Source organism: Chaetomium strumarium (genome assembly GCF_033439665.1).
Source record: "Chaetomium strumarium strain CBS 333.67 chromosome Unknown B0T15scaffold_8, whole genome shotgun sequence".
Classification (NCBI taxonomy): domain Eukaryota; kingdom Fungi; phylum Ascomycota; class Sordariomycetes; order Sordariales; family Chaetomiaceae; genus Chaetomium; species Chaetomium strumarium.
The window spans coordinates 617,043-641,705 of NW_026944436.1; the positions used below are offsets into that span (position 1 = coordinate 617,043).

A 24,663-nucleotide genomic window follows, 5' to 3' on the forward strand; every position below is an offset into this window, starting at 1 on the left:
GTCGCCAAAGCCTAGCGGACTTAAGGAGGAGAGGGGGGAAGGGAAGGCGGGGAAGGGGGAGGGTTCCGAGAGCGATGGTTTCCGCAGCAGGGTCTAGACGATGGCTCCCCATTTCTTGCTGAAACTTTGAAACGGCTTGGAAGGGATCTATATAGGAGCTTTAGAGATCTATATCTAGCGGCACTATTAGGAGTCTACTGCAGATGTGGTGAGTTCATGTTACTCTTAGTGATAGTGTTAATGCGTGATGGGGCAGGTACTGTACGAAAGGCTGCGGATAGCCTTCTCAGGGGGTCGTACCTTGGGCTGTTTATTAAAGCCCCTTCATATCAAGTCTGTCTGTGTACTAGCTTATTGATGGTACGGGGATAGCCTTTGCCAACTGCGGCCTGTTGACCTTACACATTAATACAACCAGCTCCAGAATCGAGCGTGCGGCCAGCTGTCACATCAAGTCCTACTGGTAATAGAGAGGTCGGACCTTGGAAACCTCGAATGCTCACCTCACCACTAGATAGGGTTCCACGCACCGGGAGGTTGGTGCCTTGCCAAGTAATAGTACTCGTAGTACAACATTGATCTGGCTCTGTTGCACAACTTCGGTTCCCGATAGGGCTTGGCAACTGTAGCTTGCAAGCCCATCAGATCTGGTGCAACACACATCCGCAGTGTAACCGCCGCCTTTTTGTCTGTACCTGCGCCGGACTTGGCATGAAGGGATGTTCAACACAGCACTTCGGTCGAGCCACCCCACACAGGTTCTGACTAGGTACCAATGATATAACCGATAAAATGGATGTGAATAGTACCTGGTAACCGGGAAACCAAATCACATTTCTTGTTTTGCTTACTCAACTCATGCCTTTCTACCCTCACCGCCTCCCCTCTTCTCAACTCCCATGCCTCTTGCCCAAGCCAAAACTGCCGCAGGCCGGACAAGTCCGTCCGGGCGCCGAAACCTGCCTGATCTATAGCGAGCGGCGATTTTCCGATGATTCATGTCTGACCCCCAATAGGTATCAATCAAATTCAACGCCGACCCCCGATCGGTATCCTCCATGATGACCATTGCGATCCACATCTCGCAATGGATGGGCACCATAGCGAGTCCAGCAACTCGAAGTAACCCATCCGTTGCGCGGTGTGGATCGCAATGGTCATCATGGACGATACCGATCGGGGTTCAGACTCAAATCATCATCCGGAAAGTAGCCTCACACAAGCTAACCCCTAGGAAGCAGCAAACCCATCAACTGCCTCGCCGTCCCTCACAAACTCCTCGATCCATCCTATCGTTATCCTAAATCACGCACGCATCCAGATTTTTTAGTAAACTGTAACCATCTCTCACCCCACCCACCACTCCGCTCTGAAAAAGATGAAAGGTAAGGGAAGTAAAGTAAAAGTAAGGTACTCACTTGCTCCGCGTGGTATCCGCAAACCGCTCGTGGTCGCCGACCAGATGCTCCTTGTACCACGGGTCCTGCTTCATGCGCCAGTAACCCTCAATGTCCTGGAACACGGCCTGGCTGAAGAAGTCAAAGTCGGCGATGTTGGCCATCTGCGGGTCGCCGCCGATGCGGGCCATCAGGGCGCGTGTGCTGGACTGGTTGTGGATCTTTGCACACACACACACAGAGAGAGAGATCATATCATATCAGTTTGCGAGTCATAACGTACTACTAGTAATAGCCAGCTGAACTGGTTGGTGTCTAGTCTGGAACACACACCTGGGTCCACCGCTTGATGCCGTACTTGACCATGAGCTTCTGGGTGAGGGGTGCGGTGACGTGGACCATGTGGTGGCGCAGCTGCTCTTCGCTGATGCCCGGCTTGCGGTAGCCGCATATCGTGAGGCAGAGGTACTTCCCCTTGGGCGTCGGACCCGGGGAGGGCTTGGGCAGGTCTGCATCTTGCAGCGTTGTGGTGTCTGCTGCCATGTTCAAAGGCTTGCGCGCCGAGTGGGAATGGGGGAAGCGTTTGACACTTTTCGTAGAGACAGACAGTATGGGTTATATAAGGTTCGCGTGAGATGGGGTGGCCTGTAATGGCTGATCGATACTCGACAGGAGAAGACGTGTTTAGCCCGGGAGACACGCTTTATACTATCAGAAGTACTACTACTGCTGACAACCTCGGAAAAGCAGGAGGGAATGTGTCCCCTCGTGCGGCTCAGCTCGAGGCAGTATTCTCCGAGGAAAAACACCGTTTCGCCGAAGGCCCAGCGCAGCATCCGGGGACCCGGTCACCGGTGACCGACTTGACGTCGGAGGGCCAAGCTGCGACACCGCCCCCATCTCGGTCTCCATGCCTGGAATAGGTGTGCGATGCCGAGACCTCTCGCGCCCGGCGTGATCCCTGCCTTTGTTGGAGAGTGATTACCGGGAGTTGTTCCAGTTAATCGACGTGGCTGTACCACTGGGCTATCAGGGTTTCAGCTGTTATGATTGCTTTTCCCCGGCTGAGACACCGTCAATTCTGTTTCTTTTTGCTTGGGGCTCGGATGTGTTAATAGACCGACGTTGCACGAGAAAGTACCCCCGCGAGAGTCTGCGCGGATGGCTCGGGTGGTCGCAGCGAATCCGCGCAGTCGGGCGGCATGGGCCAATCTCGGCCTTTCCAAGGTGGCGTGGCTTCCTGGTTTGCCTGCCCATGGGTAGGGGCGGATCGGGCCGTCAATCGTCTACCAGTATCTGTATTGTATCTACTGTTCCGGCTTGTTCCGGTTTGTCTCAGACGTCGGGGGCTCTCGGAGCTCTGGTTTGGCCTCAACTTGATGTGATTATCCCGGCTTGTTACGTGCATCCCTGGTGTAGTCCAATGCTCCCGTGTGGCGTGTAGAGGAAGGTGGACTCAGTGGCAGCAAAGGGATTATTATTACTGGTAACTACGTAACCATCCGTGTGTCCTTCGTACTTCGTAGGCGTCGTGGCGTCTTGTGAAACCGAGATATCGGTTAAGTACAGCCCATGTCTCAGATGGATTTCCTAACCCTGACTGCTCCTCTGAACTTACGACATGTTCAGTTCTGCCCCTTGTGACAGCAAAAACAGCCCGGGAGTGTAATGTGCAACCCAACCCTGAAGGCACTGCTGATTTTCTTCCTCGGCTATTCCAATTCTACGATCAATCTAAGCCTGATGTTCTGGTAACTCAATGCCAACAGCTAGGGGAGTCTACCGCTCTAATCTTGATACTAACATAAACTAAGTACGTACCACGCGGACCTGTATCACCTTCCTGAATCCTAAGGTAATACTCCTCCTCAGGCAAGAGCAAACCACCTCTTCACCCCGCCCCTCACATCAAACCCCACCATCCCATCCTCAGCCAACTTCCTCAGCACCTCATCCACAAACGGCTCCAGCGCCATCTCCCTCACCGCATCATCCATCTTATCCCCATAAACCAACACCACCAGCTCCTTCACCGTCAACTTCCTCCCCTTCCTTCCAGTCCCCCCACCATTCGCGTTCCCCACTAACCCTTTCCCCTTCTCTCCCCCATCCTCATCACCACCACCACTATCATCCCCGCGCAAAGCCCTCAAAACCTGCGCCTCCCTCTTAATCTTCGCAGTCAGCTCTCCCTCCATCTTCCCCTTCAGATCCACAATGACGGCCCCGTGCGCCGGATACCCCCGTCCCTTGCACCCCAGCCCCAGCATCAGCCGCAGCGTGCCCATCCACGTGCGCAGGTGCTCGACGGCGGCCGTGCCGTGGCCCAGCACGTTGTCGCCCGTGAACAGGGCGTCTTCTTCTTCGAGTAGGAAGCAGCAGTGGTCGTGCGAGTGGCCGGGGGCGTGCACGGCGCGTACCGTGGCGCCCTCGACGCGGAAGATTTGGCCGTCGACGATGGGCTGTTGTTGGTAGTGCTGCTGGGTCCCGGTCTGGGAGGAGGATTTGCTGCCCTTTTTTCGTGGTGGTTGTTGTTCGGGGGTGTGTTTGAATATGGCGGAGGAGAGGTGTGGGTAGTGGGTGAGCAGGTCGGGCACGCCGCCGGTGTGGTCGCCGTGCCAGTGGGTGAGGAGTACGTGGGAGAGGGTGATGCCGTGCGTGGAGAGCGTGGAGGAGAGGAGGGTGATCCAGTCGGGGATGCCCTGGCCTGTGTCGAGCAGGATGCGGTGCGTGCCGGTGCCGATGATGTAGGTGTTTGTTCCTTGGAGGGTGAACTGGAAGAAACGAAGGTAAGTTCAGGTTCAGGGGGAATGATAGCAATAACCATGCGGCGAGCCATGGGGAGGAAAAAAGATGACGGACTTTGCCTGGGTTTTGTCCAAGCACGCGGATCACGCGCGGACTGAGCTGCTCCACATCCGGCAGGTGCGGGAGATGGGTCTGCTGGCTCTCGAGATAGTCCTCGAAGGCGCAGATGTTGAGCGCTTTGTTGATCTGCCGGTAGCCTCCCACGCCTGGCGCCATGGTGAAGCAGGACTATGGCATATGCAGTAGGAATGGAGTACGGTAGGTAGGTTGAGAATGAGATTGATTTCTTGTCCTTGGACGCGGGGGGCCTTGGATGATAGGGCTGAGACTTGAGGCAGCTACTACTAGTGAGTTGGGTGCCCATCGGTGTTATGTTCTTGCGCGGGACGGTCTCCGAAGATAAGGCTAAGACCTCCCTGCCAGACGAGGCTGGCTGAGGTTCTCCGTTCGTCCTGGTGTCTAGGGTGGCGGTGAATTAGGGGGATGCCCGAGGTGTGAGACACGGCGTGGGGGGCCGGAAACCGAGGTGTGTGCGAGAAAGCGCTCTGGTCAGCAGCAGGGCATTGTATCTCCCGATCGGCATCCGGTGTGCACAGGTCATCATCGGGGAGGCAGCAGCGTCGGTGATGCAGCGATAAGGGAAAGATCCGATCGCAGCGGCTTGCTGGATTGCAGATCCTGCTGAGTCTCGAGACACGACGCGCGAGGCAAAAGCCCAAAGGACCAAAAGGCAAAAGGGGGGACAATGCTGATTCCTGATAAAACGAACCACTGCATGTCTATCCCCAACCTTCCCGAGCCCTTCTCACAGTCGTGGCCACACACTTGCCCCCCAGAGAAGCGCGAGAAGCGTGCACAGTCAGTCAGAGCAGCTCCCCCGCTTTTCTCGAACCGCTGCCCTACTACTGCACCGGACCTTATCACTAGTACTAGTAATTCGACCTCAGTCCACACGATATGACTGCCAACATGGACTGGACCGGGACGACTCCCAGCACGGTGGACCACCTGTCGGCGACCCCATCGTCGGCCGAGTCCTTCGTGGAGCCCGGCAGCAGGAAGTTCGGCTATTTCGGCAACGAGTTCCCGCACGACGACCTGAAGGACGTCTTCCGCCGGCTGTGGAACCACAGCAAGGACAGACGGCACCGGCTGCTGGCCGCGTTTATCGACGAGGCCACCGCGGCCGTGCGTCAAGAGGTGGCCCTGCTGCCTCCGCCCCTCAAAGCGCTAGTCCCGGCCTTCGAGACGGTCTTCAGCCTGGCCGAGCACACGGAGCTGCGCACGGGGCCCCTGGGCGGCTCGGTCGACGGCATGCTGCTCTGCGCCGTGCAGATCGCCACCTTCATCGGCTACCACGAGGACCTCGACGGCTCGGACTCGGACTCGCACTCGGGCGATGAGGGGTTCGACTTTGGCAGTCCCGAGGCCTGCCTCACGGGGCTGGGAACCGGCCTGCTCTCCACCGCGGCCGTGTCCCTGGCTTCGACGCTGGCCGACATGCCGGCCGCCGGTGCCGAGGTTATCCGTATTGCCTTCCGGCTGGGCGTCTTGGTCGCCGAGGTGTCGCAGAATCTGCAACCTCGGGCGGTGGATGGCGGCCCTGGCGATAGCTGGGCGTATGTGGTGCCGGATGCCACGGCGGCGGAGATTAAGAAGGAGCTGGATGCTATGCACGCAGCTGAGGTGAGTTTACTCTTCTATTTCTGTTATTTTTTCTTTTTCTCTTTTCTTTTTGCTTTTTCCCCAAGCTGACTAAACCTCTCCCAGGGCATTTCCGAGCCCAACAAAGTCTTCATCAGCGCCATTAGCCGCAGCTCCGTCACGGTCAGCGGCCCACCTGCCCGGCTCAAGCACCTCTTCAGCGCGTCGGGCTGCTTCCGCGACCGCACGTCGGTGGCGCTGCCCGTGTACGGCGGGCTCTGCCACGCGCGGCACGTCTACGGCGAGGCGCACGTCGACCAGATCGTGCAGACGGCCTCGCTGGCGGCGCTCGACGGCCGGCTCAAGCCGCACGTGCCCGTCTTCCCGACCAGCAGCGGCACGCCCTTCCCGCGCCGGTCCGCCGTCGCGCTCTTCCGCGACCTCGTGCGCGACATCCTCACCCAGACCATCCACTGGGACAAGGTCGTGGAAGGGGTGGCGCGCCACGCCAGGGGCATCTCGTCGGCCTCGGACGTCGCCGTGTTCACGTTCCGCACCTCGCTGCCGGTGCGCGATCTCGTCGACGCCCTGAACGCGGATGCTGCCGCTCTCCCTCGGCAGCAGCAGCAGCAACCCATCGCAAAGACAAGGGACCTGCTGCCGTGGATCTCCAAGCCCGAGTCGATCCCGTCCGGGCCCCGCGGCAGCAAGCAGTCCAAGATCGCCATCGTGGGCATGGCGTGCCGACTGCCGGGGGGCGCCACGACCACGGACAAGTTCTGGGACATCCTGGACCGCGGGCTGGACGTGCACCGCACCATCCCGGCCGACCGGTTCGACGTGGCGACCCACTTCGACCCGACGGGCAAGCGGATGAACACGACGGCGACGCAGTACGGCTGCTTCGTCGACGAGCCGGGCCTGTTCGACGCGCCCTTCTTCAACATGTCGCCCCGCGAGGCCCTGCAGACCGACCCCATGCAGCGCCTGGCGCTGGTCACGGCCTACGAGGCGCTCGAGCGGGCCGGCTACGTGCCCAACCGCACGCCGGCCACGAGCCTGCACCGGGTCGGGACCTTCTACGGCCAGACGTGTGATGATTACCGCGAGGTCAATGCGGGTCAGGAGGTGGGCACGTATTACATCACGGGCGGCTGCCGTGCGTTTGGGCCGGGGAGGATCAACTACTTCTTTAAGTTCGCCGGGCCGAGTTTTAGTATTGATACGGCGTGCTCGTCGGGGCTGGCGGCGATCGATGTGAGCGGAATTCTTACCCAACAAGGCTCCCGGGCTCCCCATTCCCGAATAAGACTTTGACACTAACCAATCTTATTTCCCACAGATCGCCTGCAAGTCGCTCTGGAATGGCGACACCGACACGGCCGTGGCCGGGGGCATGAACATCCTCACTAACTGCGACGGCTTCGCGGGGCTGGGCGCCGGGCACTTCCTGACCAAGACGCCCAACGCGTGCAAGACGTGGGACTGCGACGCCGACGGGTACTGCCGGGCGGACGGCGTGGCGTCGGTGGTGCTCAAGCGGCTCGAGGACGCCGAGGCCGACAACGACAACATCCTGGGCGTCATCCTGGCCTCGGGCACCAACCACTCGGCCGAGGCCATCTCCATCACGCACCCGCACGCCGGCCACCAGGCCGACCTGACGCGGCAGCTGCTGGACCAGGCCGGCGTCGACCCGCTCGACGTGAGCTACGTCGAGATGCACGGCACGGGCACGCAGGCCGGCGACGCGCAGGAGATCCAGTCCGTCACCGATGTGTTTGCGCCGCTGACAAAGACCAAGCGGAGGGGTCCCAAGCAGCCGCTGTACATTGGCGCCGTCAAGGCCAACGTCGGCCACGGCGAGGCCGTCGCGGGCACCACCGCGCTGCTCAAGGTCCTGCTCATGTTTGCGAAGGACACCATCCCGCGGCATGTGGGCATCAAGACGGCCATCAACCCGGGCTTCCCCAAGGACCTCGACAAGCGGAACCTGCACATCCCCTACGAAGCCACCCCCTGGCCTTCTTCTGTGTCTAGCGGCGGCAAGCCGCGCATCGCGGTCGTCAACAACTTCAGCGCGGCCGGCGGCAACTCAAGCATCATCCTCTCGGAACCCCCCTCCCCTCCTTCCTCCACCACCGCCGACCCCCGCAGCACGCACGTGGTCGCCGTCTCCGCAAAGAGCAAAGCCTCCCTCAAAGCCAACCTCACCAACCTGCTCTCCTACCTCTCCGCCCACCCAGACAACAAGGATACCACCATCTCCCTCCCCTCCCTGGGCTACACCACCACGGCGCGCCGAATCCACCACAACCACCGCCTCGCCATCGCCACCTCCTCCCTGCCCTCCCTGACCTCCCAACTCTCCACCGCCCTCCAGTCGTTAGACTCGCACAAACCCATCCCCCCCTCGGGGCCCCCAGGCGTAGTCTTCGCCTTCACGGGCCAGGGAGCCTCCCACAAATCCATGTCCCTCTCCCTCTACCACACCAACCCCGCCTTCCGCGCGCGCCTCGCCCACTTAGACTCGCTCTGCCGCGCCCAGGGTTTCGGCTCCATCCTCCCCGCCCTGGACGGCTCCCACCCGCAAAATCACACACACCCGCCCACGACGACCCAGCTGGCGCTGGTGTGTCTCGAGATGGCGCTGGCGGGGTACTGGGAGCATGAGCTGGGCGTGAGGCCGGACGTGGTGGTGGGGCATTCGCTGGGGGAGTATGCGGCCTTGCAGGTGGCGGGCGTGTTGAGTGCGGCGGATGTGGTGTATCTTGTGGGGAGGAGGGCACAGATGTTGGAGGCGGAGTGTGAGGTCGGCAGTCATCGGATGGTGGCTGTTAGGGAGTCTTTGGAGCGGATTACACAGTTGTTGTCGCAGGGGGGTAGTGCTAAGGAAGGGGGCGAGGGGGAGTTTGAGTATGAGGTGGCGTGCATCAACGGGCCAAGGGATACCGTGCTCTCGGGGACGCGGGAGGCGATGGAGCGCGTGGCGGGGGCGTTGGAGGCCCAGGGGGTGAAGTGTGTGGTGCTGGACGTGGCGTTCGCCTTCCACTCGGCGCAGACCGATCCGATTCTGGACGAGCTGGAGGAGGTTGCCAGGCGGGGGGTGCTGTTCCAGCCGCTGCGCATGCCGATCATCTCGCCGCTGCTCGGGCGGGTCGTGTTTGACGAGAACACGGTCAATGCCAGCTACATCCGGCGGGCGACGCGGGAGACGGTGGATTTCCTGGGCGCGGTTGAAGCCGCGAAAAAGATTGGCACCGTCGACGGGAGCATGGTCTGGATCGAGATGGGCCCGCACCCGGTGTGCATGGGCTTTGCGCGGTCCATCCTCCCCGGGCTGGCTACCGCGGTGCCCTCGCTGCGGAGGGGCGAGGACGACTGGAAGACGCTGGCGCAGAGCCTGGCCAGTGTGCATACCGCCGGCGTGAACGTCAGCTGGGACGCCTTCCACCGCCCGTTTGAGCGTGCCTGCGGGCTGCGGCTGCTGGATTTGCCGACGTATGCGTGGAACGACAAGAATTACTGGCTGCAGTATAATGGCGATTGGGTGCTCAAAAAGGGGAATACCTTTTACGACGCCGAGGACAAGGCCAAAGCTGCGGCGGCGGGGGTTGGCAGTGGCAATTTGCCGGTGGCGGTGTCGAGTCTGAGGACGTCGCTAGTGCACCGCGTCGTCGAGGAGTCCTTTGCCGGTGCGGCCGGTCGGGTTGTTGTGCAGTCGGACCTGATGCAGCCGGACTTCTTTGCTGCCGTGTGGGGCCACAAGATGAACAACGCGGGCGTCGCGACGTCGGTAAGTAGTACCAACCCCCTGAAATAAGTAAACAAACACTACTACTATTTGTACTATTTACTAACCACTCTTCCTTGCTGTCAGTCCATCCACGCCGACATCGCCTTCACCCTCGGCAAGTACCTGCTCGACAAGCTCAAGCCGGGCAGCAGCAGAACCCACAGCGCCGCCGACCTGGGCATCTCCAACCTGGTCGTGCGCGAGGGCCTGGTCGCGCAGAAGAACACCGCCCTCCCACAGCTCATCCAGATCACCATCTCCACGGACGACATCAACAGCACCGGCACGGCCCATCTGGAATGGCACAACCTCGCGGCCGACGGCGTCACGCTCATCGACCCGGAGCCCATCGTCACGGCGCAGGTCCACTACGGCAGCGCCGCGGCGTCCCTGGCCGGCTGGGCGCCGCTCGCCCACCTGATCCGCTCGCGCATCGACGCCCTCGCCCAGCTGGTGGCCGACGGCCGCGCCACCCGCTTCTCGCACGGCATGGCCTACCAGCTGTTCGCGAACAACCTGGTCGACTACGCGGCCAAGTACAGAGGGATGCAGAGCGTGGTGCTGCACGGGCTGGAGGCCTGCGCCGATATCACCCTGGTCCAGACCGAGAGTACCGGAGTCGGGGGAGGGGTTGGAGGGGGAGGGGGTTTCACCGTGCCGCCCTATTTCATGGACTCGGTGTTCCACCTGGCCGGTTTTGCCATGAACTGCTCTGTCGATGCGGTCGATGTCAAGAATAACTTCTGTGTGACCCCCGGCTGGGGCATGCTCCGCATCGCGAGACCGCTGGTGCCTGGCGGGAAGTACAGGTCGTATGTCAAGATGGTGCCGACCCAGGAGGATCCGAGCGTGTATCTGGGGGATGTCTACGTGCTGGCGGCCGAGGGCGACGACGAGGGCGAGATTGTGGCCGTCATGCAGGCCATCAAGTTCCGCCGCTATCCGCGCATGCTGCTGAACCGCTTCTTCTCGGCTGTTGAGGTCAAGAATGTGCTCCCCGCCGCTGGGACCACGACTGCGACGGCGGGGGCTCCGAGGGAGGGTGGTGCTACTACTAGCACTGCTATTTCGAAGGCGGCAGCTCCGGCTCCCGAACCGAAAGTGTCAACTACTACCACAACGGCACCAGCACCGCCGCCAACCCCCATTCCAGCTCCTGCTCCTGCCCCTGCAGCACAACCAACCGCCAGCGAGCCCCCCAAAAACATCACCACCACTACCACTCCCAATACTAGTACTCCTCCTACCAGCAGCAGCACAGACAGCACGGCAGCAAAGGCCCTCGCCCTGATCGCCGCCGAGGCCGCCATCGACCCGGCCGAGCTGCACGACGACGCCTCCTTCGCCAGCATCGGCGTCGACAGCCTGATGAGCCTGGTCATCGCCGAGAAGCTGCGCGACCAGTTCAACATCACCGTCGGCGGGAGCCTGTTCCTGGAATACCCCACCGTCGGCGACTTGCGGGCGTGGTTGGTGGAGTATTACAGTTAGAAGGTCATCTACAGTAGTGGTGGTGCTAGTATTAGTGTGTTATTGTGGTGAGCTTGGGGATGGGATTCATTAGTTGTAGTAGAGGTTATGTTATAGTTAGTGTTTACATTTGTGTATGGTGGATATATTTGTGTGTATAATCTGGAAATGCTTTCCTTTCTTTTCATATTTTTTTCTTTCTTAGAACTGTCATTTATTACAAGTCTCTGTCTTTATCTTGATTTTTCAGTTCTTCACCCTCTTCTTCACCAGCATACTACTCTTCGCCAGGCATATCTCTACGCTAATAGTATCAGAATAACAGTGGATACCGTAACTAGTTGGCTACAACCACTTGCTCCAGCTTTGCGCGAGTCTTCGGTTTTCCACATAAATCACATTTACTACTGTACTGAGCTCACCCAAGAGATGTTAAGTGCATTGGTATCAGACACCACCAAAGCCTTTGTAACCCTCTGCGTTCACCGCAGCTTTGCAAGCCCTCCCCCATACCAAGGCACTTCAGCAGTGTGGCTTAGCTGGGCGTCTAGTAATACCTCTGCGTCTCAAGTTCATCATCCATCACGATCGATCCCCGACAACTCAACCTTTCCATGCCCCCCTAACCAGCATACCGCATCGACATGATGTCCGATGCCGCAGACACGATGTCGGACATCTGGTGTAAACAGGTTACACGGTCAGCTCGGGATTATTAGTATTAGTAGGATTTTCCCAAGCAGGTGGCTGTGCTCCTATGTGTCTCGGCTTCCCAGAGAGCAGGCCGTTCCCGCCAGTTCGGACAGGATACGCCCCTTGTCAAGGCGGTTCTCCGATCTGTAGGCAGTAGGGTACGAAAAGGGGGACTGTTCGAGAGGAGAAACAGTCACAGAACTATAGCTACGTAGTGCCTTTAAGCTTTGACAATCCTTTTTCTTCCTGGCCCGGTGCGCTGAGGGGAGTTTGGTGATTGACCTAGACTCGAGAATCATCTAACCGATATATCTGGAGGAAAGGGCATGCCGTACATTCCTCTGCTCTTCTCCTTCTGCTTCGCGCCCCTTCGCCCCCTAGTTTGGACATCCAATGTCAACATCCTGATGGTCTGTACCAACTCACCCAGTTGAGACATCCAGCAGCCTCAGCAGTCGGCGGTGAGAGTTGTCTCGGATGATTCGGATGAACAACTTGAACCCACTCCCACTGTGCCGAGATTTCGCTTCCATCCCAATAATGAAACAAACACGGCTTTGTTCGCAACACACACCGCCGCGCTCCGGGGTCAGATCTCGCTTGTTATCACCGATGGATTGCTGTGGTCGGATTCCGTCCTTGGTTCATATCATATCATAGATGGCCGAGACGGCTGCTGACCCCGAACCGAACTCCGCAGATGCAGCATTGCGTATCAGCTGCAGAATCGCTTCGGGGATGTGTGTAGTGCGCAGCTGAACCGAGACCTGATAGTGGGCCCGGCTCCCGTTCAGCCTGCGTCGGGTAGTTACCTTATGCAAGGGTCTTTTTGTCTCACGGAACACAAGATGCTGGTGGGGCCGGAACGGTCCGTTGTCGGTGACGTACAGATTTATTGAAGGCTTGTTGAAGTGAGGGTGTGCGAGGGATCTCTTTTGTGATCGAGGGAATATTGGTTAGATCCTCTTAGTTCGCGCAGCTAAAATTCGACGAAGCTAATTCCGTTGGGAGAAGCGGCACTTTGTCTGAGTACGTTAAGGTACGGATGGCGAGATGTCGCCGGAAGGATGAATGCGAGTGTACCGGGATAGAACCCAAACCATGAGACAGGGCAGACAATGTTGGATCATCGATACGAAACTCATCAAGAAACAGCAAACACAGTCGTGCACAAGAGCTCTGCCACCCAGGGGTACTACTAGTTCCCCCTCTTTTCCTCACCAAATCCGCCTTTCACAACCAGACAGTGATTTCCAAGTCATCATTAGTCTCATAACCCCCTCTCCCACAGCCCTAGTGCGGAAACACCTTATCAAACTCCCCCTCCGTCCACCGAATATCGGGCTCCATGCCCGCCAGCTTCCACACCCCGCCCTCCTCCACCTTCCGATACCTCACCGTAGCTTTGCCATGGCAGTGACCCTTGCACAGCACCTCCTTCCGCTCATCATCTTTGTACCTCTGGTGCGCCACGCGCATCTGGTGGTAGCCCGTAATGGCATCGTCGCCCGTCCGCACCCACTTGGCGGCCCCGCCGATGAAGTGCTGCGTCTGGAGGCGCCGGTCCCCCAGGAATTTTGCGCTCGCGGCGAGCGTGATGAACTCCGCCGCGGGAATGGCTTCCCATAGTTTGCCGATTACTCCGCGGTAGTCGATCTGTATGGTTGTTAGGGGCGGCATCTGGATGGTGGGGGCTGAGGGGTGAGACGTGTAATGAGGGATGGAGGAGGAATTGCGTACGTAGAGTGTGGGTGCGAGGCATTGGGCCAGACGGTCCCAGTCTTTGGTGTCGAAGCTCTCGGCCAGTTCGAAGAAGGCGGTTTGGCAGCCTAGGATATCTGAGGTGGGAATTGTGTTGCCGAATTAGCCCCGCCATTCTTTCAATGGGTTGCTGTTGTCACTGAGACTGACCTTCGTAAGGGGGCGGCTTGGCGGTGGATTGGGCCATGACGCTGTTCTGTGACCGGTGAATCTCGAGCAAAGCACTACGAAGTAGACTGACTTGACCGTCTCCGGAAGTCTAAGTCTCCTTAACTGTACTCGCCCGGAATACGGCCACTCACACCGCTGGCCAGAACCGGACCTCGGGAATCCGAGCACGCAGGACCCCCGAATGTCCCGAGACCTCCTTACGCGCCCGACGCACGTTGAAGCCCGTCACGAAGCATGCAAGACAATGCCGATTATCTTCTTCCGAGCAGTCGGTCCCCGGGGCAAACTTAGCTCGGAAGTCAGAGCGCCTCATAACCTTCGAAAGGTTGGCCGGAATACTACGCGAATTGTTCATTGTCAACAAAGGGGAAGAAAGTCTGCTGAATACTACTGGTACCTACCTCAACCACCAATTACTTATTCCACAAAACGTGCTGTGTCCCCTTTTAAAAAGAATGACGACCCCATACGCCCCCGGCCGCCTCGACGGCAAGGTCGCCCTCGTCACCGGCTCCGGGCGCGGCATCGGCGCCGCCATCGCGGTGCACCTCGGCCGTCTCGGCGCCAAGGTGGTGGTCAACTATGCCAACTCGGCCGAGCACGCGGCCAAGGTGGTCGACGAAATCAAGCGGCTGGGCTCGGACGCGGTAGCCATCCAGGCCGACGTGCGGCACGTGGCGCAGACGGCCAAGCTCTTCGACTCGGCCGTGGCGCACTTCGGGCGGCTCGACATCGCCGTCAGCAACTCGGGCGTCGTCAGCTTCGGCCACCTCAGCGAGGTGACCGAGGCCGAGTTCGACCGCGTGTTCGGGCTCAACACGCGCGGGCAGTTCTTCGTCGCGCGCGAGGCCTACCGCTGCCTCCGCGAGGGCGGGCGCATCATCCTGATGTCGTCCAACACGGCCCAGACGTTCAGCGTGCCGCGCCACAGCCTGTACTCGGCCTCCAAGGGCGCCATCGACGTCTTCGTGCGCACGCTCAGCAAGGACTGCGGCGACCGCAAGATCACGGTCAACGCGGTCGCGCCCGGCGGCACCGTGACCGACATGTTCCACGCCACCTCGCACCACTACATCCCCGGCGGCGAGAACTACTCGGCCGAGCAGCGCCAGCAGATGGCCGCCCGCGTCTCGCCCCTCAACCGCAACGGCTATCCCGAGGACGTGGCGCGTGTCGTGGGCTTCCTGGCCAGCGACGAGGCCGGCTGGGTCAATGGCAAGGTCATCACGCTGGACGGCGGTGCGGCGTGATGGATCATGGAAGTACGATCGTGCTAGTTTGGGATTCTGATAGTAGTAGACTATTAGAGTTTTGACAATATATTTATTATTCGCACCGTGTGCCACCAGATATTGCAGGTTAGTATGTAGTAATAGTTTGATGACACCTTGATGGCTGTATTCCGGTTTGGAGGTTCCTAGCAGCGAGTATGGTTGGAGAGACGACGGAGCATCTCCCAAGTTCCCGACCAGTATTTCACTCTTCCTTAGGTAGGTGCCTACATTTTCCCTCCCGATCCGCACACTTGACGTCTTCAGTCATCGTCATGCACCCAACCCAGGTGGCAAAATCATCAAAACGTAACCATCCTCGAGCGCACGAAATATCGGTTGGTGCTATATCTTCACGTCCTCTCCATTCCTATCCTTGGGGTTCTCTCCTCGACTGACCTCAATCAAGGTCATACTTGCGAGAACGTGAACATTAGTACCGACGGAATATCATGGGAACTTTTTCGTCGGCCCGACTGATGATTTGCAAAGAGGAAAACGTCAATCAAGCAGCTCTTCCCCTGATGGCAGGACGAATCAACGCAAGAGGACCACCAAAGCAGATCGAAGGATCAAAAAACCGCCGAAGGATCGTCACATTCGGCCCCACCATATAGCGTGCCACTCCTCCTTGCCTGTGCCGCAAGATCGGCCTCTATGCCGGTTCGGTTCCGATCGGGGACCATGCAAAGGCACGGCAATGACAAATCACCTGCCTGCCGCCCCGTATGGTTCGGATGGGAAACATGGATGCATGGGAGTTGCCTACCCTACACATACGGTAGTGTACCGAATCACTACCGAACAAAGTACTGATTGTCTAGGGGTATTGTCCAGTACGGGAGGGAGGTAGCAGGATGACCGATATTTTATTAACGAGCGTCGGGGGACTGGAGATTTGCAACGTTACGACCGGCCGGTGCTGTTGCGTTGCGAGCGGGCCTATATCAGTCAAGTTATCTTATAATGTACCAGCTTGCCACCGAGCAGCCCGGTCGGCATTTTGGGATGATAAGGTAGGTAAGTTACCCTTAATGCGCGCGAGTCATGCATGTTGCACGTCGTTGTCGTGGTATGATCCAAGGGGACGGTGCCGACAATCATGATGCAGCTCATAGGGGCAGAAAAGACAAATTCCTCCCCAGCTCGGGCGAGTCCAGGAGGATTTCATGGCGCCGTTTATCACTAATAATTGGTCGATCCCTTGTTGATCATGCTCGTCTTAGATATGGCATGATGCTATACGCAATAACCAGGTCCAAATTAACAACCCTGATATTGAGACAGTTTTGCCGTGTATCTGCAACATACTCGAAACGCTTCGCGTCCAAATCACCATTCTGAAATCTTTATGCTAGTACCGTCGTGGACAGTTCTATATGCGAAATTACATACAGTGTAATAGGTTAGGTACGGTTGAGTGCGTGGCTACTGGGAAGCCACTTCGAAAACCAACTCCAATAGGTACTTTTTGGTTCAATATCCAAAAACAAGGCTCCCCCATGTTATCCAAAAAGAAGCCCTCCATCCCCAACCAAGCCCATCTAGTAGGCGTAGCGGAAGCTCTTGTTCTCCCTGTCCGTCGAGTTGGCCCACGCCTCGGGGTTCATGAAGACGTCCTCGTTCTCGCGCTCCGACGTGCGCTTCTTGTTCTGCCACACATAGTACAAGAACAGCAGGAACGTGGTCAGGGCGCAGCCAGCCTGGGTGCCCATCACGGCGATCTTGGCCGGGCGGTAGTCGGGCGCGTCTTTGGCCTGGAATGTCTGGGGGCCGATGATGTTGCCGAGTGAGAAGGAGCCGCTGATGATGGCGGCCGCGAAGGCGCGCTTGGTCCCGCCGCTCACATTGGCCATGACCCACTTGTTCAAGACGTCAGTTGATCAACATCGCAAGGAGAATCAGGAGGGAGCGTGAGGGGGGCTCACGTTGTAGAAGATAGCGAGAGGAGCAACGACGGCGTTGACGAGGTAGATGCCTGCCAAGCAACCGGCCTTGTTGCTGGTAGGGAGGAAGGACATCAGGGCACCGCCAATGATCCTTTAAGCCAGCGTCAGTTTTCGCTCGCATTGAGTCTCGATTGGTGGGAGTTTAAAGTACGTACGCAGGGATGATGCAGGCGAGGATGAACGCCCAGCGGTGCGACTGCAGCCGGATACCGAAGCCAACAAAGAGAGTGAAGAAGATGCTGATGGCGCCGGATGGGGTATTCATCAGGGCGGCTTGCTTCGGGTCATACTTCAGGTTGCGGATAAGCGTGGAGGAGTATGTCGTGACGACACCGCTGGACACGGACAGCTGGAGAGCGAGTTAGCCAGCTGAAAGGGACCGCACAATACGGCGGGACTGCCAGTTGTCTACTTACCAGCACAACGGACAGCAGCAAGAGCCAGATCTGGGGGTCCACCAGGGCCTCCACGATCTCGGCAGCGCGGAACTTGCGGTTCTCAATACCGGTTTGATTGACGCTCACGTGTCTCAGCAGCGCCACCTTCTCGTTGTCGGACAACCACTTCGCCTTCATGGGCGTGTCCGGGAGGAAGAGCACGATGGCACCGCCCACCGCCACGGTGATGGCGCCGAGGACGACGAACATGGTGCGCCAGCCGGCCAGGCTGGCACCGGGGCCCATGTGCTGGAACCCGTACGACACGAGACCGCCGACAATCTGGCCGATGCCCAGTCCAGTATACCAGAAGCAGAAGCGAGGCGCCTGCTCCGACTTGGTGTACCACTGGCTGCTGATCAGCATCAGGGACGGGGCAATGGTGGCCTCGAAGATGCCGAGGAAGACACGAGAGACAAGCAGCGTCTGGTAGTTGTGGGCCGCAGCACCGCAGGCGGTGGCCGTGCCCCAGAGAATGACGTTCAGACCAAGCCATTTGGCAGCGGGAACAGTCTGAAGGAAGTAGGCTGTAGCACACAAGAAAGTCATTAACGACGGCTCATGACAACTGAGTGGGTATGCCTCTTACTGTTAGGAATCTCAAAGACTAGCAGACCCACGAACAGGAAGGTCGCGATGTTGGAGAAGTCATTGCCCTGCAGATTCAGATCCTTCTGGAGGCCCATCACATTGGCATACTGGCGGAGGTAGGGAGTTAGTAACGAACCACGTTGCGTCATGGGGTTGTATAACTCAAGAGGCGTCGTCATGAACTCACGTTGAGAATGACTTTGTCGAGGAACTGCAGCGTGTAGGCCAGAAACATCAGGGGCACGATGCGCCAGTCGATCTTGCGCCGAAGGGTCGCAATGTCGACGCCCAGGTCGCTGGTGTCGACATCACGATGGTTGTCGAGATACTTCCAGGCAGAGTCCAGCCCGCCATCAGAAACGTTCCCCGGCTTCTCGCTGACCTCGACGGGCGCCTTTGCGCTGATGCTGTCCGAGGCCGACATGTTGGGCGGCTTGCGCAGTGACCTTCACCTGGGTGAGGGAAGGAGCAACTAAGTGGACAAAGTCGGGACCGAATTTGAAGAGACCGCCAGACGGGAAGGGCACAGCGCGAGAGATCGTCGGTAGCGCAAACAGGACGGGACGGATCCCACGCGATCGGCACACAACGCAGGTGCCACGAGGTTGCAGCGGTGATAGACAACGGGAGAACCGGGAGAATTAGAAAAGGAAGGAGAGGTCGACTACAACCATAAAAAGGTGATGGGACTGGGGGCCGATGCAGGATGCAGGCAAGTTAAGGAAGCGCAAGAACGTGCTTGCTCCTGCAGCGCCGAGGTCCATTGTTGGTTCTTTGCTTGCCCAGGGGACGCCGGCCAGCACCTTACGTTGCGTTCGCACGATGCAACCCCTTCGATAGATGGCACGAATCTGGAAGTCGCTGCAACCAAACAGAGATCCAGGTCCAGGGTGTCCAGGCGCATAAAATTACCGTGCAACCGGATCACTGAACTCAGGCTTGCCATATTGGAAAGCTGCTTAGACTTCTCAAGACTTTTCCCATGTCTCGATATCAGCAAACTCGGTTGAATTGCTTAGTGCTACTACTATCTCTGCATGGCTGTTGTATTTTCCGGCAACATGTTATGGTTATTAAGGCTGCAGGATGACCGCAGCTTGTAGTTTAAGGACATGCAATCTCGACCGTTGCGTCTTGCAGTTAGCGATGGCAAATGAAGGAGCACTGCAGATGGCTCTCTATGTTCGAAGGCAGGCAGCCACTTTTAGGATCTCGATGACCACTCACCGAGTCGCGAATGTGTTTACAAAGCTCGCAACGAACAAAGAAGGGATCTAATAGCATTGTTCGGCGCAGCTGGACAAAGCGCTGTCAACGACAAAAAGCTTCCTCCTCCATCCGATTTAACGAACACCATAGCGCATTTCAAATGCTTACTGATATGGTATATTGTTCTCTCAATCTCGAGGCGAGACCACAGTCAGATTAACCTTCCCTTATCCTCATTGGAAACGAAGGGAGCAAACCCTTGGAGGAGCTCCCTTGCCTCACACACCGAAGTGGTTAGCGGTGCCCCCCACCTCAGCCGGGGTGGCAAGGGAGGGGTTGCAATGCAGCGAGAGGTTTGCTGCTCACTTCCTCGTCGGAAGGCTTCCCCGTTTCCATGCAGGTGCTGCGCCGAGACGTCGCAGGAGAGCCCAGATATTGCATCCCCCAAGAAAGTTCGCTTCCAGACGTCGGGCGACGGTCCACAAGATCTCGGATATGAACAGCAGAAGATGTATCCGCGCCAGGACCGACGGCAGAACCCGTAATGATCTGTTTTACCTATTGCAGCGTGGACTCGGGCACTTGTCCAACCTGGAAAGCAAGCCGACTTCCAATAAGCTGGAAACTCGAGCCGCAGGTTTGCCAGTGAGACTCGATCTGCGATTGGCTTCCTTCGCCTCGGCACGCAGGAAATGCAAGCAAGGGGGTGGAGAGGGGGACACGGGAGGCGATGGAACGATCCAATGTTGAAAAAAGGATTTTCGAGGTCGACTTTCCCACATGCTCGGTGTTACTCCAGGCTTCTCACAGGTTACCAGGTTGCCTTGCCGTGTCCATGTCTCATCACACGCAGCGCTCACCATCCCCTGGGTGTTGTCTGGAGGGATGACGCGATGGCACCTTGTTGACTCCCATGCATGCTGCGCTTTTGAATCTTAAACACCCGGTCTACAATGCGCGCCCAAGGGTTGAGACACGAGCTCCCAACTTTAAACACACATAACGTAAATGGATCTCTCTCTCCATGACGCACAGCGTTGATCTCCCGCCAAACCCTTCGCTCCTCTGCCATCCTCCACCGAGCAGCTGTGCTTGCCGATCACTTCTTGTTTCTTCCTTTTCCTCTTCCTCCCCGGTTCTTTCCCCAGACTTTCCTTTCCCCGGGCCAGTTCGCTTATTCCCCAGCTCACAGCCTCACACACACGACGAGGGTCCTAACCGGGGGACTCAAACTTAAAATTCATCATGGTATGGGTTGACAACGCAACACCAGAGGTCGATGCCGAGTCGCAATGGAGGATGATCATCACCATCTGCACCGTCCTCTCGGCCCTGTCGATAGCCGTTGTAAGCATGCGGCTATGGATTCGGCACAAGAATCACGGCTTGGCGTCTGACGACTGGATGGCCGCGATTGCGATGGTGTTTGCCTTGATATACTCGATCCTGTGCATTGTCCGTACGTGCGAGAGCGGTCTCCCCCCCTTCCACCACCAGAGAACACAACCCCGTATGCTAACACTCCCCTTCTCGTGACTTACAGAAACGAAATATGGCCTCGGACTGCCGCTCAGCCTGCGCCCGCCGGAGAACCTAATTCCCTACACGCGCACCAACTACGCCGGGCGGCCAATCTACCAGATGGGCATCAGCTTCTTCAAGGTCGCCCTCCTGATCAGCTACCTGCGACTCTTCAAGGGGACCAGCCACGTCATCTACCGGAGGGTGGTGTGGATTGCCATCTTTCTCGTCGTGGCCGGGCACTTGGGCTGCTCTCTGTGTCTGATCTTTGCGTGCAACCCGGTAAGCCGACGTCCTTCCCCACTGCTACACCGCGTTCCAGGCAACTTACACAGCGCGCGTTTGTGCACACTGCAGGTGAACAAGTCGTGGGAGCCAACAATACCCGGCACGTGTCTTGCGCCGGGGCCGTCCTTCACTGCATATGCCGTGGTCACCATCGTGTCCGATGTCGGTGTGACCATCATTCCGATTCCCATGTTGTTGCGGCTCAAGGTGAACATCTACAAGAAGTTGGGCCTGATCGTCATCTTCATTCTCGGCATCTTCACGACGATCTGCTCCATCTTCCGGTACACCCAGATCGACAGGATTCAGCACGGGGACGGGAACTCGACCATGCTTATCGTGTGGGGTGTCATCGAGTTCAACGTTGGCGTAAGTCCCCCCCGTCTGTTTGTTTGAGGGGTGTGTGTGTCCGCCATCTCCTGATTTATTAACTTAACACTTTGAACCATTTCTAGAACATCGTCTCATCCCTGCCCTTCCTCGCCCCGATCTTCATCCGCAAGGCCAAGGACTACGCGACCAAGTACTCGGGCAGCGGGAACAACTACGGCAGCGGCCACCGCAAGATCGGCAAGTCGGGCGACGCCTACAAGCTCAGCAGCATGTCCAGCGAGCACAACAAGGGCAACTTCGTCACCGCCCAGGCGCAGAGCACCGGCAGCGAGGAGAACATCCTCCAGGCGGCCAACCAGGATAATACCATCATGAAGTCGGTCACGTACAGCGTCCGCGTCGACTGAGGCGTTACAAGGCACGATGGCTGCGATAGCCTTTTTTCTCTCTATTTTGTTTCAACACTAGCTTCAGTTCTTAGATCTTTAAAACGACCATGGGCTGCGGATGACGGCGCGCGGCGCAAAAAGGGAAATGAGTCTGGACAGGTTTCATTGGGCGGGATTTTTGATCGTGGGATTCTCATACCTTTCTCCTTTGGGAACGGACATCAAACTAAAATTTAAACTGTACATAGAACGGTTAAAAACATTGTATGATATGCTTACGTACCCGATTGGAAATTCACGAGATACTCCGTCCAGCAGATGGTGAGACGTTTATTTTAGATGAAGCATGGAAGCGAGCCGCGTGGGGAGATGTTTGCGCGAAATGGAGCCCTTCCCATCGAGCCCATCTCTCTTATCCAAAAAACCTTGTCTCAGATCACCCCGCTTCCCGTGCTCCCCGGCTGGCTTTTCCTCCACTTCACCCGATCCAACAATACGACGCCCAAACGTCCAGCAACTTGGTGATACACGATCTATATTTCACAGCAACTCAGCACTAGGTACTCGCAACCTACAAAGCAGCCTCGCTCATCTGACTCTCGTCAAACACCAAATCCATCCTCCGCCGGCTCAGCAGCGGGCTGTTCTCGTTGATCCTGCGCCAGTCGTGCGCGTCGACGCAGGCCTGCCGCGACGCCAAGACGGCCGGCCGGGTTCTGCTCACGACCTTGTTCTCGTAGCGGTCCAGAGCGGCCCGTAGATCCACCGCTGTGGGGTCGCCAGCGAGCAGCTGAGAAATGACCAGTTCCACCAGGTCGAGGACGTCGACGATGGCATGGTTGGCGCCCTCGCCGCGGTCTATTCCTCGTTGCGTTAGCACATGTTTCCCTGATGAGCCTGCGCCACTCAGATGTCGCCTGCCGGCAGAATTCGCGCAGAACAGAATGAGGGAGAGATTTGAGATTTTGAGAGCCAACTTACACATGGCCATCGCGTGCATGGCGTCGCCGACCAGAGCAACGTGGCCCGTGGTGCGCAGGCCCTTCAGTGGCGGCCAGTCATACAGATCGAGGCACTTGACTTCTGTGGCGCTCGGGAGGCTGTGTGCGAGCGATCGGAACGGCTCAGCCCATGTTCCGGCAAACTTCTTGATCAGCGCGATCCTGTCCTCGTTTGTCTCTGGGAATTCGAGGGGCGTGCTCTGGTTGAAGAAGCCATCGCGGATCGGCCATGAGACCACCATCTGGCACGTGTATTTTCCTCCGTTGCCTTCGGGGCTGTTGCCCGGAGCGTCGAGAACTATGCTATATCAGCCCCCGTTGCTTACTGAGGGACCAAGAGTGGCGAGCCCACCGCTGAAGTATGCGAATGTGTCGTTCTGGGAACCTGCTCCCTGGAGAAAGTAGGGGTCAAGTGCCCGCAGCGGCTCGATCTGCTCCGGAGAGCAATCCATCTTGACGCCCATCAGCCTCACCGGGATGCGGTGCTTTGGGTGCTCCGGAAACAGTGCGGCGCGGATGCGGGAGCTGCCGCCATCGCAGGCGACCACTAAACTGCCTTCGTACGAAGTGCCGTCGTCAAAGCTGACTGTGACGGTTCCGTCTGGAGCAGTCACGACATTGTTCACTGCCTTCCCCCACTGGAGTATGTGAATTGGACCATGTCAGCAATCCAGTGTTTATTAGGTAGTAACCTACATCACCACCGGAAGGATGCCACATGCCTGGATGTCGAGATCGGTGGCCAACAGCTGCCTCAACCGATCGCGGGTGACCCTAATCCGCTGCGATTCGGTCGCGGTGGGCGTCTTGGCCTTGAGCTCCCCCGTGCTGAGGTCATAAAACGGGAAGGTCGACGGCCGGCCCTCCTCGACGGCAACCCTGTCGACGTACGCCTCGGGCAGACGCCGGACCAAATCGTCGGGCAGCAGCGACCGCAGCGCCGGGAGCGACCAGTGCAGGGTCAGCCCCCAGCCGAGCCCGCGGGTAGCCAGGTCGGCATCCCGCTCGAAGATGCGGAAGGGCACATCGCCGCCCCTCTTGCGCAGGTACTGCGCTAGGACTAGGCCGGTGATGCCGGCCCCGATGATGAGGATTGGTTTCTTTTCCGGACCTCCCATGTTGGTCGTCGTATCGTATGCGCCACGGGTCGTATCGGAGGGCGTCTCATTAAAGCCCGGGCAACCAACCCTTTTTGCTCTTATGAACAATGTCGCTCTCGCACCGGGCTACTGCGTGGGGGGCTGCCGAGGTGAGCAAACACGCCGCTCCGGGACCGGCCGCGGTCCGATCCATCGATGAGCTTGATGGCGCCAAAAAGCCTCCAAAAAGCTCGATGCAACCCTCGCGGCGGGCCGGTGTCTCCATGCGCCGCCCAATCACTCGCACATCCGGTGCCCGAGCAAATTTCGCAATGCACCACTATTGCAAAATCGCATGCCCTCTTCGCCCAGACCAAGGGGGATGATTACGAGCATCGATCGATTGGCATCCTGCATTTGTCCACCGCGGATGCCGCTGCTGCATGAATAGCATGCTGTCCGCGGAGGGTCTAACCACAGAAGTTGATAACGTCGGTCGACGCCTCGGGCAGGTCAGGCAGTCAGGGTCTGCTTGGCTAGAGGCAAAGAGGGAAAGTGGCAGGTCGGGGGTTCGATCCCAAATCGTCCCAATTCGGTCAGTCCATCACACCTTCCGCGCGGGGCCTGTTCAACCCAACCCACCTTCCAGCGCTGCCGTCGATCGTGGAGCTCGGAGAGCAAATCTTTGCGATTTCGATCGATTTCCGCCGGAGTTAAGCCTTTTGTCAACTTCTGCCTACGGTGGTAACGTTGATCAGAACCCGAGCGAATGGACACAACCAACCGATTTGTGAAGAGCACTGGGGAATAACTATACTAGATCACCGAACCAAGTCGGCACTATCTTTTCGAAGG

At 58.0% G+C, this 24,663-nt stretch overlaps 8 protein-coding genes across 8 annotated transcripts; 3 read left to right on the plus strand and 5 right to left on the minus strand.

Annotated features, from left to right (window-relative positions):
• Positions 1-1,230: 1,230 nt before the first annotated feature.
• Positions 1,231-1,940, minus strand: B0T15DRAFT_514998 (EthD domain-containing protein; the record flags this gene model as incomplete). Its single annotated transcript, XM_062868153.1, has 3 exons — positions 1,231-1,300; positions 1,419-1,618; positions 1,731-1,940. 3 exons carry the CDS (start codon positions 1,938-1,940, stop codon positions 1,231-1,233), a joined length of 480 nt encoding a protein of 159 aa, XP_062717527.1.
• A 1,295-nt stretch (positions 1,941-3,235) lies between these two features.
• B0T15DRAFT_322385 (beta-lactamase-like protein) lies at positions 3,236-4,613 on the minus strand. The gene is made up of 2 exons (XM_062864064.1): positions 4,260-4,613; positions 3,236-4,171 (listed from the first exon to the last, which is right to left on the minus strand). Exons 1-2 carry the CDS (start codon positions 4,419-4,421, stop codon positions 3,266-3,268), a joined length of 1,068 nt encoding a protein of 355 aa, XP_062717528.1. The 5' UTR covers positions 4,422-4,613; the 3' UTR covers positions 3,236-3,265.
• Positions 4,614-5,174: 561 nt separating this feature from the next.
• On the plus strand, positions 5,175-11,136 carry B0T15DRAFT_497463 (polyketide synthase; the record flags this gene model as incomplete). The annotated part of the gene is made up of 4 exons (XM_062867268.1): positions 5,175-5,891; positions 5,976-7,106; positions 7,192-9,645; positions 9,730-11,136. 4 exons carry the CDS (start codon positions 5,175-5,177, stop codon positions 11,134-11,136), a joined length of 5,709 nt encoding a protein of 1,902 aa, XP_062717529.1.
• Positions 11,137-13,098: 1,962 nt separating this feature from the next.
• Positions 13,099-13,713, minus strand: B0T15DRAFT_544513 (Scytalone dehydratase; the record flags this gene model as incomplete). Its single annotated transcript, XM_062870088.1, has 1 exon — positions 13,099-13,713. The coding sequence occupies exon 1, from the start codon at positions 13,486-13,488 to the stop codon at positions 13,102-13,104; it is 387 nt and encodes a 128-aa protein (XP_062717530.1). The 5' UTR covers positions 13,489-13,713.
• A 299-nt stretch (positions 13,714-14,012) lies between these two features.
• Positions 14,013-15,074, plus strand: B0T15DRAFT_441870 (uncharacterized protein). The gene has a single exon (XM_062865927.1). The coding sequence runs from the start codon at positions 14,196-14,198 to the stop codon at positions 14,988-14,990; it is 795 nt and encodes a 264-aa protein (XP_062717531.1). The 5' UTR covers positions 14,013-14,195; the 3' UTR covers positions 14,991-15,074.
• A 1,078-nt stretch (positions 15,075-16,152) lies between these two features.
• B0T15DRAFT_544516 (major facilitator superfamily domain-containing protein) lies at positions 16,153-18,757 on the minus strand. Its single transcript, XM_062870089.1, has 6 exons — positions 18,176-18,757; positions 17,987-18,095; positions 17,377-17,924; positions 17,116-17,309; positions 16,940-17,051; positions 16,153-16,873 (listed from the first exon to the last, which is right to left on the minus strand). The coding sequence occupies exons 1-6, from the start codon at positions 18,410-18,412 to the stop codon at positions 16,556-16,558; spliced, it is 1,518 nt and encodes a 505-aa protein (XP_062717532.1). The 5' UTR covers positions 18,413-18,757; the 3' UTR covers positions 16,153-16,555.
• Positions 18,758-19,952: 1,195 nt separating this feature from the next.
• Positions 19,953-22,039, plus strand: B0T15DRAFT_544519 (uncharacterized protein). Its single transcript, XM_062870090.1, has 5 exons — positions 19,953-20,201; positions 20,390-20,656; positions 20,741-21,000; positions 21,076-21,375; positions 21,462-22,039. The coding sequence occupies exons 2-5, from the start codon at positions 20,443-20,445 to the stop codon at positions 21,744-21,746; spliced, it is 1,059 nt and encodes a 352-aa protein (XP_062717533.1). The 5' UTR covers positions 19,953-20,201; positions 20,390-20,442; the 3' UTR covers positions 21,747-22,039.
• Positions 22,040-22,276: 237 nt separating this feature from the next.
• On the minus strand, positions 22,277-24,049 carry B0T15DRAFT_322591 (uncharacterized protein). Its single transcript, XM_062864066.1, has 4 exons — positions 23,452-24,049; positions 23,082-23,367; positions 22,710-23,027; positions 22,277-22,586 (listed from the first exon to the last, which is right to left on the minus strand). Exons 1-4 carry the CDS (start codon positions 23,845-23,847, stop codon positions 22,300-22,302), a joined length of 1,287 nt encoding a protein of 428 aa, XP_062717534.1. The 5' UTR covers positions 23,848-24,049; the 3' UTR covers positions 22,277-22,299.
• Between the last annotated feature and the right edge of the window lie 614 nt (positions 24,050-24,663).